Source organism: Acanthisitta chloris, unplaced genomic scaffold, assembly GCF_000695815.1.
Source record: "Acanthisitta chloris isolate BGI_N310 unplaced genomic scaffold, ASM69581v1 scaffold15163, whole genome shotgun sequence".
NCBI classification, from domain to species: domain Eukaryota; kingdom Metazoa; phylum Chordata; class Aves; order Passeriformes; family Acanthisittidae; genus Acanthisitta; species Acanthisitta chloris.
Genome location: NW_008664530.1, coordinates 48,962 through 63,179, shown reverse-complemented (window position 1 = coordinate 63,179; position 14,218 = coordinate 48,962). Strand labels below are relative to the sequence as shown.

At 43.6% G+C, this 14,218-nt stretch overlaps 1 protein-coding gene across 2 annotated transcripts in view; it reads left to right on the top strand.

Moving 5' to 3' along the window:
• Positions 1-2,790: 2,790 nt before the first annotated feature.
• The window catches only part of A1CF (APOBEC1 complementation factor), a 22,765-nt gene continuing 11,337 nt past the window's right edge, over positions 2,791-14,218 (top strand). For both annotated transcript variants that reach the window (XM_009071397.1, XM_009071396.1), the window contains exons 1-5: positions 2,791-2,889; positions 6,378-6,512; positions 6,816-6,946; positions 8,826-9,064; positions 12,425-12,589. In XM_009071397.1, the coding sequence (XP_009069645.1) occupies positions 2,791-2,889; positions 6,378-6,512; positions 6,816-6,946; positions 8,826-9,064; positions 12,425-12,589 (769 nt within the window). The remainder of the gene's footprint in view (positions 2,890-6,377; positions 6,513-6,815; positions 6,947-8,825; positions 9,065-12,424; positions 12,590-14,218) is intronic.

Sequence of the window (14,218 nt, the reverse complement as noted above, 5' to 3'; positions counted from 1 at the left end):
GAGAGGTATAGAAGAGATCTATGGCATTTAAGGCTCCACGTGCAAATGCATTCAAAGCAGCAGCCGTGCAGGCACCGAACCTGTAGGAAATGCAGTGTGAAATAGTGCAATTTGAGGGGGGAGGGAAGGAAAAAAATGCCCTTGCACTACTCATCTATCTAGGTCGCGTCTGGGGACAGGCTGCAAACCTCAGCCGCTGTGGAAAGCCGCCGAGGTTCGCCTGGCTGCGGTCCAGTTGCTTTCCCGGCACGGAGAGGAGATGGTGTGATGCTCCTGCTGGCTGAGCCCTGCCCGGCGCTCCGGCACCCGCGGCAGCCCCCAAGCTGCAATCCGGTCCTGCGGCACTGATACACCTGACAGAGAAGGAAAAACAACTGAAATTCAAGGCAGCAAATACTAGAGATTTCTGCAGAGTGTAGCTGTCCCTTTTCGGCCCCACCTCTGTCCCAGCCTTCAGCTACATAAGTATGGGTCAAGTTGCTAACAGAGACCAGTGGGGCACTGTGCAAATTTGCAGCAAGCTCTGCAGTTTGATCATTCAACCCCCTGATGAAACCAGGATGCAGTAAAAGCAAAATATAAGAGTCCAAATTTGTAGTGTGCCAGAGCTTTCCTCTACAGGGTGTTTCTGCCCAGGCAGGGAAGGATGCAAAATCAATCTGGATTTTAACAGGTTTTCTGAACAATCACTTTCTCCTTCTTAAGCAGCCTGGGAAAAGATCCAACTGGTTTATGCACAGCAGTGTGCCAGTCCTGCCCTGTGCCATGCTGAACCCCAGCTCCAGAGGAGGCAGATACCATAAGGTACTGCAAGCATCAACAGGGTTTTGCTGCCACCCTCAGCAAGGGCAAAACAAACCAATAATTGGGCTCCTGATGCTGCAGAAAACATTCATTTTGGAATTAAAGACAGGAGAGAGCTATTGCATTGGACCATCCAACTCCCAGTCCCTGTACACTGATAGTAATTAAAACACTGAAGAACATGGGAAAAAGTCAGATCAAATCAGAAGGGTCTCACAAATCTCTGCAATCCAAAATCTGTCATTACAAAGGTATCTTTATTTCCAAATATTTCAGTTGCAGTCTCTGGAGCTTGGTGTGGCAGAATCCAAGAGACACAAGGCTGAGATCCCCCAAACGCCTGGGCTTATGCCCCATTTTTGGTGCTGGGAATAATTCATCTACTTAAATTTAAAGCACCTGTTTAAGTCTTCCTGGATACAGAGACATGGGAGCACAGAGCAACTAATGTCCAAAGGCAAAGTGGCCTACCCCAAACCTTAGCTTTCTCTTCTATGAACCCCCAACACAGCATGTGCTAATAAAAGATTTTGGTGTTAAGCGGCTGGTTACTGGAAAATGCTTTTTGTCTTATTTCTCTAGCATCATGGCATGCTCAGAAAATCTGCTGTAGCCAGATAGACTGTACTTCCTTACCTGCATTTCTTTATGTGCAACAGTCATGTTATGTGCACCAAGAGACCTGCTGTACAGAGGGATTTTTTACGGCTGTTTCCCCAAAATTTGGCACTAGCTCAGGGTGCAACCACAGCAATCCATCTTCCTTCAAGCTTTTTGTTACCCTGCCTCTGTTTCTCTGGATTTCCATTCTCCCCCACCCAGCATCCCCATGACCATCCCATGCCCTTCCCCATCCTTGTGTCATGGGGAGGTCCCAGTGTGCCCTATCCCCTTCATCCCTCATACATCCAACCCAGCCCCTTTTTGGCTCTGCTTGCTCTCCAAGCAAGCCTGGGAAATACCACCTTTCCTTGCCTCCACCTTTCTACAATTAAAAGCAAATTAAGACAGTAACAACCATTTTTGATGACCCAATTTATCATTTTCCTACTATGAAGTTCTTGGTCCTACTAGCCCACAGCCCTGGCTACAAGGACCCAAGGAGGCAACTGGTGTTCAACGTCAGCCCATGGTCACAAAGCCTCAAGCTCAGTGTTGCACCTACAGATCCTCTTTCTATGTCTGGTGCATACAAATGGATTTGGACAAGCTCAAAGCTCAGCATGCAGGTAAAGCGGGCAGCCAGGAATTACAGGTAGTGAGTCCATCTTTATAAGCATCTTATAAATGCCCCTTTGCCAGTGTGTAACCCAAGCCAGATTCAGAATTGAGTTTTATCATGTTTTCAACCAAACCCCAAAGTTTAAGAAAAAAACATATAAACAGCTATGAGCTAAATCTACACCTCTCAATCAAAACCCAAGGAGATTCCAATCAGGTTGTTCTAACCCAGGCTGTTCCAACCCAATGCCCAGATACAGATCTGAAGTTCTCCTATGTTCTTTGTTTGTAAAAATAAAAATAGGCCAAATTTGGAGCTAGGGTTTGTTTCTCATAAAGTGCTGGACATGGCTGGTACAAGGTTCCCTTCCCTGTGTCAACACAGGGCAATCACATAAAGGACTCATCGTTGTGTACTCAGCACAGGACTAAGCATCTTACATGTTTTTCCCTGCTCAGACGTGCACTGAGAGATTATGGCTTCCCTCTGCATCTCACTGGAAAGCTATTCAGACTCTGACTAGGAGTTTACATGCTATATATTTTCATGCAGCAAGGGGGATATTTTTGCTTTTTTTCCATAATCTCTGGTGTCTTATTTCATTTATATCGCAAAAAGAACTGATTTAGGCAGAAGGATCCTGTTGACTTTCTCAGGAGGGTAGACTTTCTCCTCCTAGCCATATTAATTTATTTAATTTATCTTAAATTTGATTGCAGTGAGCACCCCTAATTAACCTGATTTTTTGCTGATAATCACTCACAATGGAATCAAATCACAAATCCGGGGATGGATTGACCGGCACTCAGAAAGAAGCCGCCCTCCGTGCCTTAATTCAGCGAACGGGATATAATTTGATCCAGGTAGGAACTCATGGTCACAACCTTTTATGTGCAGTGTCCAGCTTCATCCTGAAGCTTCATCAGGGCCTTGAACAGCAAATTCATGTGCATGAAGTGCTCCTTGCTGATGCCTATTCCCTCTGTTTTTCTCTAAGTGTTGACCATAAGTACATGTAATAGATGTTGTCTTTCACGAAGCAGGAACTTATTCCTCTAGGAATTTGTTGTTTGATGCCAAATTATGATAAAGGTGGAGAAAAGAGAGCCCTGAGCACAGCTAGATGTTGGAGAAGGTTGGGATTCCTGTCTCACAGCCATGGCTACAGCAAAGAAAACCCACTGAACTGAGTTTCAGAAGAGCGTGGTTGGACTAAGTTGGGCAGTCCAACATATCACAACTGTTTCTACAGATCCTTGCACAAGTACACATGAGGCAGGTGCCTCACCTGCACAAAGGTTAGCTCCCACTTAAGTCTTCAAGGTCTCCAAGTGCAAAGCCTTCTCTGATTAGGACAGGTGGAGACTAGGAATGTCCTTCCAAAGTCACCTGAAGAAGTCTTTCTCAGTTAGTGCAGGAGTTCGCATCCAAAGAGGCGACGCCATTATCATCTTCTTGAATATCTCGTGACTGACCTTTATTATTTACAAAAGTGATTCTTTTATACACACCTATTATAAGCGCCCACTTATCATTGGTTAACTACTGTTACTAGCCCACCTTACACACAACATAATTGGTTATTAACATATCAGTCATAAAATGCCCCAATCATTGTTCTCCACCTCTAACCATCTTCAGCTCCTGCATCCCACAGCCAGGAGCTGCTTATCTTGCTACCTCCTTTCTCACATTCCAGCTGCAGCTGTGTCCTTGAACAGCTTAGCTTGCAGCTTGCTCAGGCCCTGCTAGCAAGGCTGGATTGTTCACATGTCCGTTAGCAAACAGAAATTCTCCCACAAGTTAGCATGACCAAAACAAGCCAATTTTTTTGCAAGAATTGGGAATTGATATAGGTGACCTTGCCTCTTGGAAGAAGTAACTGAAAAGACAGAATTTTAGGCAGGTGGAGGTCTTGAACTTTGCCTTGCTTTGCATAGCACTAGAGGGCACAACAGCCCAAAGCAAAACCTGAGACTCACATGAAAAAGCATTTTCCTAGAGCCCTTAACCATGGGTGCCCCACAAGCAGGACAGCAGATCACCTTGTTGCCCTTGAGAAGGCTTTCTGATTTACCTGGCCGAGAAGAGAAATTACTTCTCTATGTCTTATATTTACTGTGGCTTTCTTAGAATCACAAAATGGTTTGGACTGGAAGGTTCCTTAAAGATCACCTAGTTCCATCCCCTGACCATGGGCAGGGACATCTTCCACTAGACCAGGTTGCTCCAAGCCCCATCCAATGTGGCCTTGAAATGATCCTGGTCTACTTTATCCTAGTCTTCAGCTTTTCATACAGTCACATCTGGCTATAGCTCATTCCTAAGACACAGACTTCAACCCCCAGCATCCCCTGTTCCCCAAACATCATCTTGCTCATCTTCTTTCTCTTCTTCTTTCCCTTTCCATGCCAACCTTACTATTTTACCTTTTTCTCTTCCTCACCCTCTCCTAATTTCCTCATATTTTAGGGATTTTTCTTCCAACCTGTCTATGGGTGCAGCCAAATACCTTCTTCCTCAATACACACCTGGGTCATTCCTCTTTGGGAAGTGGCTGAAGTCCTCCTTCCCTCCAGACCCCTTGTCAAGGGGTCTTGAGCTTGTCAAGAGTTTTTGAGCTGCTGCCTTCAAGCCACAAATGAAGGCACTGCAGACTGAGGAAAGGATTTATTTCTTGCCATGTCTCCTCATACACCACCTCAGTCACAAATTTAAGCGTCCCCATGACTCCAACACTATGCTGAAAACATCTGCAAAACAAGAATAAGCATGGATAATTCAGGGCCTGTTACAGGCTGAGGAAAACAAAAGGAGTTTGTGGTATATTCCTATTTTCCTGTAAGGATCCCTGTTTGCTTACATGTTTTAGGCCTTCTTCTTAAATCAGCTGTACAGGCACTCACTTGTCTGGAATAATCTCAGAGTGGGAAAGGACTAAAGAATTGGTCATAGAGCCAAAACTAGAAAAATTACTGGAGTCTCAGCTCCTCTGGGAGCAGGAAATCACTGTAGGAAGGAAGGAAGGAAGGAAGGAAGGAAGGAAGGAAGGAAGGAAGGAAGGAAGAAGGAAGGGAAGGAAGGAAGGAAGGAAGGAAGGAAGGAAGGAAGGAAGGAAGGAAGGAAGGAAGGAAGGAAGGAAGGAAGGAAGGAAGAAGGAAGGAAGGAAGGAAGGAAGGAAGGAAGGCAAGATGATCAAAAATAGGAGAGAACAGAGACACACTCATCTAGCAAAAACATATCTGAAAGAGGAAGTATTGACTGGTATTCACATCTCTGAATATTATTTGGGGCCAAGATTTCTTGCTGCCTAAATAAACTGCTGCATAGGCAGTTGTCATGCTTTGCCCCACGCATGGCCACCCACCATCAATGGTCCTCCTCTGTCCCCACTGTGGGCCTGTTTCTGTCACCTCCTCTGCCCAGACCTCTCCCTAGCTGGGCTCCCTCTGAAATTCCAGGCACAGTTAGACCAAGGGCTTCCTTGCTTCCAGGGTGCAGGAAGGGGTGGGGCTTGGGGGCATCATTTCGCCATACCCACATCCTCACCACACCTTGTGCCAAGCATTGCTTCCTCTTCACTAAGATCAACTGCTGTCACAAACATCTTTAGTCAAGGGTGTTGAGTGGCTCCAGCATCACCTACTGCCAGCAATGCCTCAGCTCACTGACTGGCCCCTTGTACTCTGTGCACACCTCTCTCCAAGATTTCTACCTTCATGACCAGCTTTCTCCCTGTTAGCACATTCTGAGGTCTCGATGCCTTCTGCTTTTGGAAAGTCCTTCTGCTTTCAAACATGACCTTTCCAGTGTCTTTTATTTGGTCTGCAGAGCAGGAAGTTCTCCATCAGTCACTGAAACAAGAGGTGATTTCAATATTACTAACTGTTTACAATAAGAGTCATGATAAGTCATCAGTTTTGCAAGTGTTGTTACACAGACCATGACTAACACACAGTCCACAGTGATAACCCTCCTATAGTCAGGAAGATTTACATTTTCCAAGGAGTTATCTGACTATATCCATCTTAGACATCTGAGGTAGCAACTAAGTTGCATGTTCCTTAGCAAAACTCAGGTAGTACAAACCAGATCCTTCTCCGGTACATCACCAACAGCCTAACTGGTTATCAAAGTCTTGCAAGACAGATTTGGCTGTGGCACAGCCAATGCACACTATGTTATCTCTGATGAGTCTATGAAGAGCTTCTTCTGGAAGGGAAGGAGGATGTCTACCTCCAGCTCACTGCTAACAGAGCATGTCTTAAGTGTCATTCCCTGAGAAGGGGTTGGTTAGATCCATGTTTAAGAACCTGTATCTAAACCTTTCTTTTCTTTCTCTCCATGGCAGGAAAATGGGCAGAGGAAATATGGAGGACCACCACCCGGCTGGGATGGCCCTCCACCAGAGAGGGGCTGTGAGATATTCATTGGGAAACTACCTCGAGACCTCTTTGAAGATGAACTTATACCGCTATGTGAAAAAGTAAGACCTAATGGCAGGTAGAGGTATTGCAGAGGTTAGTGATGATCAAAGCTACATTTCAGTGCTGAACAGGAGATTATTTCAAGACCAGGCTGGATGAGGCTTGATGCAACCTAGTCAGGTGGAAAGTGTCCCTGCCCATGGCATGGGGTTGGAATGAGTTGAGCTTTAAGGTCCCTTCCAACCCAAAGCAGTCTGTCATCCTGTGATGATTTGGCCCAGGCTACTAAGGGAGCTCAGATGTGATGTAGTCAAGGAAACACCTCCCACCTTGCTGACAAACCCATTTCTTTCTGTTTGCAGATTGGCAAAATCTATGAAATGAGAATGATGATGGACTTTAATGGCAACAACAGGGGCTATGCCTTTGTTACCTTCTCCAATAAACAGGAGGCAAAGAATGCAATAAAGACGCTCAATAATTATGAAATTAGGTAAGTGTGACAAACACCTTCACATCAACTATAAATTATATAGAATTATCTATTTTGTTATGTAAGGTACATTTTACTTGCAGCCTAGAGAAAGGTGTGCTGGTTTGGGGTAGAATTATTTAGATACCTAAATTTTGAGAGGAAATCACCTCTTGCCTCCCTACACAGTCACTGCTCTATGCCCTAGTACAAAGGCAATATGTAGGACTCATCAGAGTCAGCACTTTTTGCAGGAAATTTCTTCCTGACAAAACAACAACAACAACCAAAATCTATCAGAATATTGGAAACAAATATTTTGCTTTAAATCAAATTAACTGTCCCCTAACCACTGCTGTTTATTTCATGTTCCCCTCCAGGCTGTTAGTTGTTGATTTTTTCCTATTCACAGTCCTTCTCGTGACAGATACTGCTGATATGTTCTGGGAGAGAGAGTCATTGCAAAAAACTTATGAAATAGGATGGAAACCAATTGGCAAAACAGTGATATTTCCTAATAGAAAGGAACAGAAAAAAAAGCCCTCATGTTTGTGACTAAAAATTGGGAACAAAACACCCAGAAACCAACAACATATGGACCCGTCAATATGTTTTGTTTTGATTTCAACCACACTTAAATTTTTTTCCTAGTTCAAAGTGGGATGAGTAGATGCCTTTGCTTTAAAACCTTTTGAGATAAACTGTTCTGGCAATTTTATGTCTTTCATTTTTGTTTTTAATTAAAAAAGATGGGTTGTGAACTGCTTTACTAGCAGCCCTAAGGATGAGCAGATCACAAGGCACATAGGGAAGGCTTGGAAATATGATTGTTTGCATCAGAGGTTGGAAGGTCTTAGAGGTGGTGGTCTTCATTGACCTCCACCTGCTCCCCTTCCTTCTCTTGTTCCAAAGGGTCCTCTAAAGACGTTTTTGAGTTCTCAAGACCCGTAAGAGATACTTTCACCATGAAGAGGTAGACAAAGTGCATGTAAGGAAATTTTTACATTGAAGTCTGCACAACAGTTGGCATCAGTGAGTCCCCAAACAATGACTCTCCATGGCAAGGGATTTTCTTTCCCCGAAACCTCAGCCATGAAGCCCAATGGTGAGTGGGAAGATACAAGTCACTGATGAACACTACAAATCTGGCTTATGCTGATGACAACACCAGAGTCATTGCTGTGCCCCTGGGTGGTCACAGGCACAGGTAGCAACCTTTTTTTGCAAAATAGCAAAAGGAAGAATCCCAGGAAGCAAAAGCAAAATTTGGCTTTGGCTTCTCCCTGATTTCAAATCATTCATCCCAATTGCACTACCTGACTTTGATGTCAAATTTAGACTTCACGTTGACTTTTTCGTTGAGCAAGACCACTTGAATATCCCAAACAATATATGACACAGAAGCAGGAGGCCTTGCATTTGACCTCATGTTTTGGGATAAAAGAGGAGGTTGGTTTCAATCTTTTCCCCTATCATAGTATGTTATGGGGTTGGAATGGACCTTAGAGATCATCCAGCCCCAACCCCCTGCCCTGGGCAGGGACACCTCCCACCAGAACACGTTGCTTAAGGCATTAGCCAACCTGGTTTTGAACACTGCCAGGGTTGAGGCAGCCACAACCTCCCTGGGCAACCTGTGCCAGTGTTTCACCACCCTCAGCGGAAAAACCTCTTCCAAATATCTAATCTCAATTTCCCTCTTTCAATTTCTCCCCGTTACTCCTTGTTCTGTCACTGCAAATCCTAACAAAGAGTCCCTCTACAGCTTCCCTGTAGGCCCCTTCAGATTCTTCTCTCCTCCAGGCTGAACAGCCCCAACCTTCTCAGCCTGTCTTTGTAGGGAAGGTCCTCCCTCTTTTATCCTGCTTCCTGACAAACCAGCCATGTTGTTTGTGCTCAGGAATGGGCGTCTCCTGGGAGTCTGTGCCAGCGTGGACAACTGCCGCCTGTTTGTGGGAGGGATCCCCAAAACAAAGAAGAGGGAGGAAATTCTAGCAGAGATGAAGAAAGTCACGGATGGTGTCGTGGATGTCATTGTCTACCCTAGTGCAGCTGATAAAACCAAAAACAGGGGCTTTGCCTTTGTGGAATATGAAAGCCATCGGGCAGCAGCCATGGCCAGAAGGAAATTGCTCCCAGGTTAGTACAGATGGTGAGGATGGGAGGGATTGGCTTTATCTCAGGGGTCACCTATGTCCACCTTGCATTGCGGTGACACCAACCCCTCCAGGAGACTCAGGTTCCTAAGGAAGCAATCGTGGCTGGTTGTCTGCTCTCAGCTGCTAGAGAGATTCAGAGCAAGGAGGGACCCCAATGCACCACAGCTGGCTGATGAGGGGTGGGTGATTCACTACAGCCCCTGATGCAGCACCATGCTAATTACCCATGATGGTCATTTAGGAGCCTGAATGTATTAAAAATACAGCTGGATGGATTTCGCTGTGTGTATCCATACAGCTCTGTTGTAGGATGGTTTTTTTCCTGTGCACATCTGGGTTATGCATAAAATATAGCCACAATTATGGCCTCTCAGAGAGAATCACTCAGGAAAGCATCCAAGAACAGATTCAGTCTTGAGAATGTGCTGAGGATGTTCCTGATAATTAGTATTTTCCATGTGGGATGAAAACTTTGAATGAAGAATTGCATTAGGATTTAAATATAAAGAAAAAGTCTATGAAATTTAGTGCTGGAGGACAGTCAAAGAGTATTGTGGAGCAGAGAGAGGTTTAACAGGTGTTAGATGAAGAAGTCACTTAACATTAAGTGCATTTGCAGTGATTTCACCAATTTTCTCTTGCCTTCTCATGCTCAGCATCTCCTGCATTGCTCTGTTAAACCAAGCTCACTTGCTGCTGAAGGCATCCAATAAACCTTCTGCTTTGAGACCTGTTCATAACCCACCAGCCTTCTTTCACTCATTCTATGCAAGAAATATCCTGCATAATTTAAATCCTTTTTCTTTCTTGTTGTGAAAAAAGAGAGGATGATTTCAAGTACAGAATACACTTAGCTATTGTGGGATATCTCACACTGACTATTTTTCCTTTTATCCTGCATTTTCACATCAGTTTAGCATTTCCCTGGTTGTGAGAGCACATTCTGTGCTTCAGCATGACTTTTCCATGGTTTCTTTCTGGAGAAGGAAGGCAGAAGCAGGCAGAGCCACAGCTGCCAATGGCAGTCTTGAGGGAACAGAGCACTTGAAATCCTGAGCAAAGACAGGGAGACAGATGGAACAAGCACGTAGCCCTGAACAGACACGTGCAGTGAGCTAGGGAGTTCCAATTTAAGGACATCTTGGTAAACAGTTTGGGGAAATTCAAAGGCCTGAGCAGGAGCCAGAGTATTCTGATGTTGCAAACATACAGCAGGAACTGGAAAAAAGTTTCAAGCCAGAACTGAATGCATCTCCAGTGGCTGCACAGGAGATTGAATATCATTATCAAGATGCTTCCTTTAATCTGAACCTCACTGCACTTGGAGGAAGCTCTGTAGAAGAGGTAGAAATGCTCAGAAATGGAGAGTTTTCATTTAAAAAATGAAAACATTGTCCTGTCTCCTGGCTAAACAAGAGGGTGGAGGAAGACTGGGTTTTAGCAAGAGGCACCAAGCTTAGCTCCTTGCTGCAAGTTACCTAGGTCATTATTTCTACTGTTGAACTGACAGTAACCATTCAGAAAGGGCCACGTGGCCATTAGCAACCATCCCTACTTCTGGTCACTGACAGCTCAAATCACACTGGACAGTGCTGAAAGCTGGACATCAGCTCAGCCTTGCTCCACAAGTCCCAGCTCATTCATGAGGAATTCAGAGGGAATGGCATCTTTCCATTTAGTTTGATAATTTACACTTCCAGTATAGAAAAACATGTCTCCAAATTCTATCCTCACCCTCTAATTTTAGAACTCCCATCCCATTTCAGATGGGTTGTCCCAGCAGACTGCAATATAGGATACCATTTTGGACATGGCAAATGATGTTTTGCAGGATTTTCTTTTTCCCCTCCATTGCCAATTAGTGGTTTAGGTCACTGAAATAATCACTAGAAAGTTATCAGCAACAGCAGGTTTAACATAAATTTGCTAAAACTCAAAGTTTTATGGAAAGATTCACTCTATTACTTACTGGGTAGATAAAGAACACAAAGATAATCCAGATTAAAGCAATCTAGAATGATTTATGCAGAGACTAGGGACACAAAGGTGTAAGGAGGGAAAAAGTAAGGCATTCAAAAAGGTAATCTTGTTGAGTCACAACAGACTGGACTCCCTCACCAAACTTAGCCTTAGACTGCATCAATGGTTTGGGTCTAAAGGATTTCTTAATCATAAAAATACCTAATCAGCTCAACAATAGCAGTTCTTAATGAATTGACTAATTTGGCACATATAAAATGATTCAATAGAATTTTCCATAAATACAATATAACTTAACCATAAGTCTAACTTAACAATAAATTTATTTTCATTATAAACCTAAAATGGCCACATTCACCATACACATGTGTGCAGACATAAAGAAGTAGGGACAAAGGCATTTCTCTGAATTCAGTGAAATGCTCAGGTTAGATGCCTTTGCATCTTCTCCATGGATGAAGGGTTGAGCCTTGAGGAGTGGGGACATCCACCCAGGCTCTGCCATCAGCATTCAGTGGTGCTCCTCCGAGTATCATTGCCATCTGGAGAAGACAGGAGGTGAAGACAGAGGTCTCTCTGCTTTACCCAGTGCCCTGCTGCTCATCACTGTGATTCCTACAGCTTCAAGACAAGGTTGTGGCAGTCCCTTTTCATTACATATTAAATATCTCTAATTGACTACTTAATGGATTAGGTGACTCAGTGCAAATGATTATGGAGCTCAGTGTGATAACGTGACGACAACATTGCCTTTAACTACCTCTTTATTTGCTTTTTTTGTTTTCTGCCCCTCGGTAGCTCAATCCAGTGTGTACAGAGCCCATGGACTTATCTTCCACACCTACTCCCTGTTTTATGCCTCATTACTTTTTCTGTCCCTCCTTTCTTCTGCTGCAGCTTCAGCCAGTGAGGTCCATATGACTCCAAATACATGCATACAGTCATCCTTGCTGTTACCACTTCATTTCATCCAGCTAGGACTCCAGGATCCCTTTCCTATTACCTAGGGAATTAAATATTTGCAGCCCAAAGGCATTTTTATAAACACATTAAAACATTTCCCTTTGGAGAGCATTCCAGGGAACACAGACATTAGTGAATCAGGCCATATTTTCACTTCTCTTGGACACTGCACTTCTGCAGGCATCTAGGTATTGGTGTGAGCATGCTCCTAGTGTGACCATCTGCTTTTGGAAATGAGTTCATGAAGCAGTGGTGCTTTGAGCTACAAAGGCTTTTTTCAGCTGTGTTTATAGAATTTGGCCTACTCTGCTGCTCATACTGCACATGAAATAGTCTGTGAACAGAAATGAGAGGAACCAAAGCCTGTCTGACACTGACCATGCCAATTCCTTTGAAGGAAGGATCCAGCTGTGGGGGCACCCTATCGCTGTTGACTGGGCAGAACCAGAAGTGGAGGTGGATGAAGACACCATGTCAGCAGTAAAGATTCTCTATGTGAGGAATCTTATGCTCTCAACCACTGAAGAGACCATAGAAAAGGAGTTCAACAACATCAAACCAGGTAGGAACCCACTGATTCTGTAGCTCCTAAACAAGTGCTGCTACTGCAAATGGAAATATTTCTCCATTCATAAAGTGCCAACAGAGGAGATAAAAATACCTATTTTTCTGCTGTCAAATGTTTGTGTGTAATGCCATAAAAATTGTCACTAGGCTGAAGGCTTCCACCCAACATGCACATCGTGTCATCCCATTAAGGGCTGCTTAATTTCCAGCTAACAGCGCTGCTAAACTTTTTAGGATGACTGAAAGAGATCCAAAATGCTGTGTCATAAAAATGATTTGGAATTATTTCAGTCTTTCTTAAAAAGAGAGCAGGTGAAGCAGCTGGGTGATATCAGCATTCTTCTATGGCAAGGGATGATGATAAAAGAGTGATTTAATACATATCCTTTTTATCTAACTTATCTAAATTCTGAACTCCATCATTTTTGTATGTCCCCCCTATTCTCCAGTAAATCTGTGACTAATCAGGGCTTCACATATAACACAGTATTCCTTTATGACATGTAGTACATACACTTAGGGTGAGACTTTTCAAAAGGCAAGTAGATTTGTTGGGAATAAAGATCCTGCTGGCTTTCAAAGGAGATTTTATTTCCAAGTTGCTCCAGCTTTAGGAAATTCCACCCAAAACCAACAAAGTAAAAATAACCCATTTCTGCAGCTCTCCCAGCCACACGCTCTGTCAGGCATTAGTAGCTGGGGCTTGGCAATGTGAAATTGCCTTTCATCTCCTTCCTATTAACTTCCTTCTATTAATTTTTTAAAACACATTACAGACCTTCATTTTTCCTTCACTAACTTCTCATTTCTGCGCTGTATATGACTTTTTCTGTCCTAGGCTGCAATGCAAAGGTCTTTAGGAGGTTTCTTTATGTGGTTCCAACATTTCTGGCTAATCCTTTTAGCCACCATCAAGCCACAATGGAGACCATGTTTTACCCCTGAGTAAAATTTCTGTCATTCCTCTCTCTTAACTGTTTCCTTCATTTATTTACCCAGTTTTGCTCCCAAGCTTTGAAGAACTTCCACCCCCCAGAAACACATTTATGCCCCTTTGACTCTTTGGTAACAGTCATCTGCTTTGCTCCTAAGACAAATTTTCCAGTGCAACAACAGAAGTTCTGTACCATCTTTAATTTTCACTGTATCATTTCAGTGGTCATGTTGAGATTTTTATTTTTTTAATGGACAGCTTCAGTTTTGGTGGATAAAATTGGGAATGGGTGCATTAGAGAAGAAAAACCTCAGCTCTGAGGAGAGCAAAGGAAATTTAAGTTATAGTGAGATCAAAAACCACAGTAAGGATCCAAAATGATTCACTTCCCTACCATGGTTTTCTGCTTCGTTTGTTGAGCTGCATTTCAGCACCTCTTACCTGAAGTTACATTTGATCCAGGGCATAAATAAGCTGTTTTGACATTAACAAGACACCCAATAAAAAATGATCCAAAGGAGTTAGGATCCAGAGGTTCCCATGACAGAGCAACTACCACATCCCTATCGGCTCTGTAGACACACAGTACAAGGATCACCCCTTAAATCTGTGCCAAATTCAGTAATTGATGACTTCCACGGAGGTATGCATCTTACTGAAAAGCCCTGCCCCTGCTCCCTAGGGATTCTG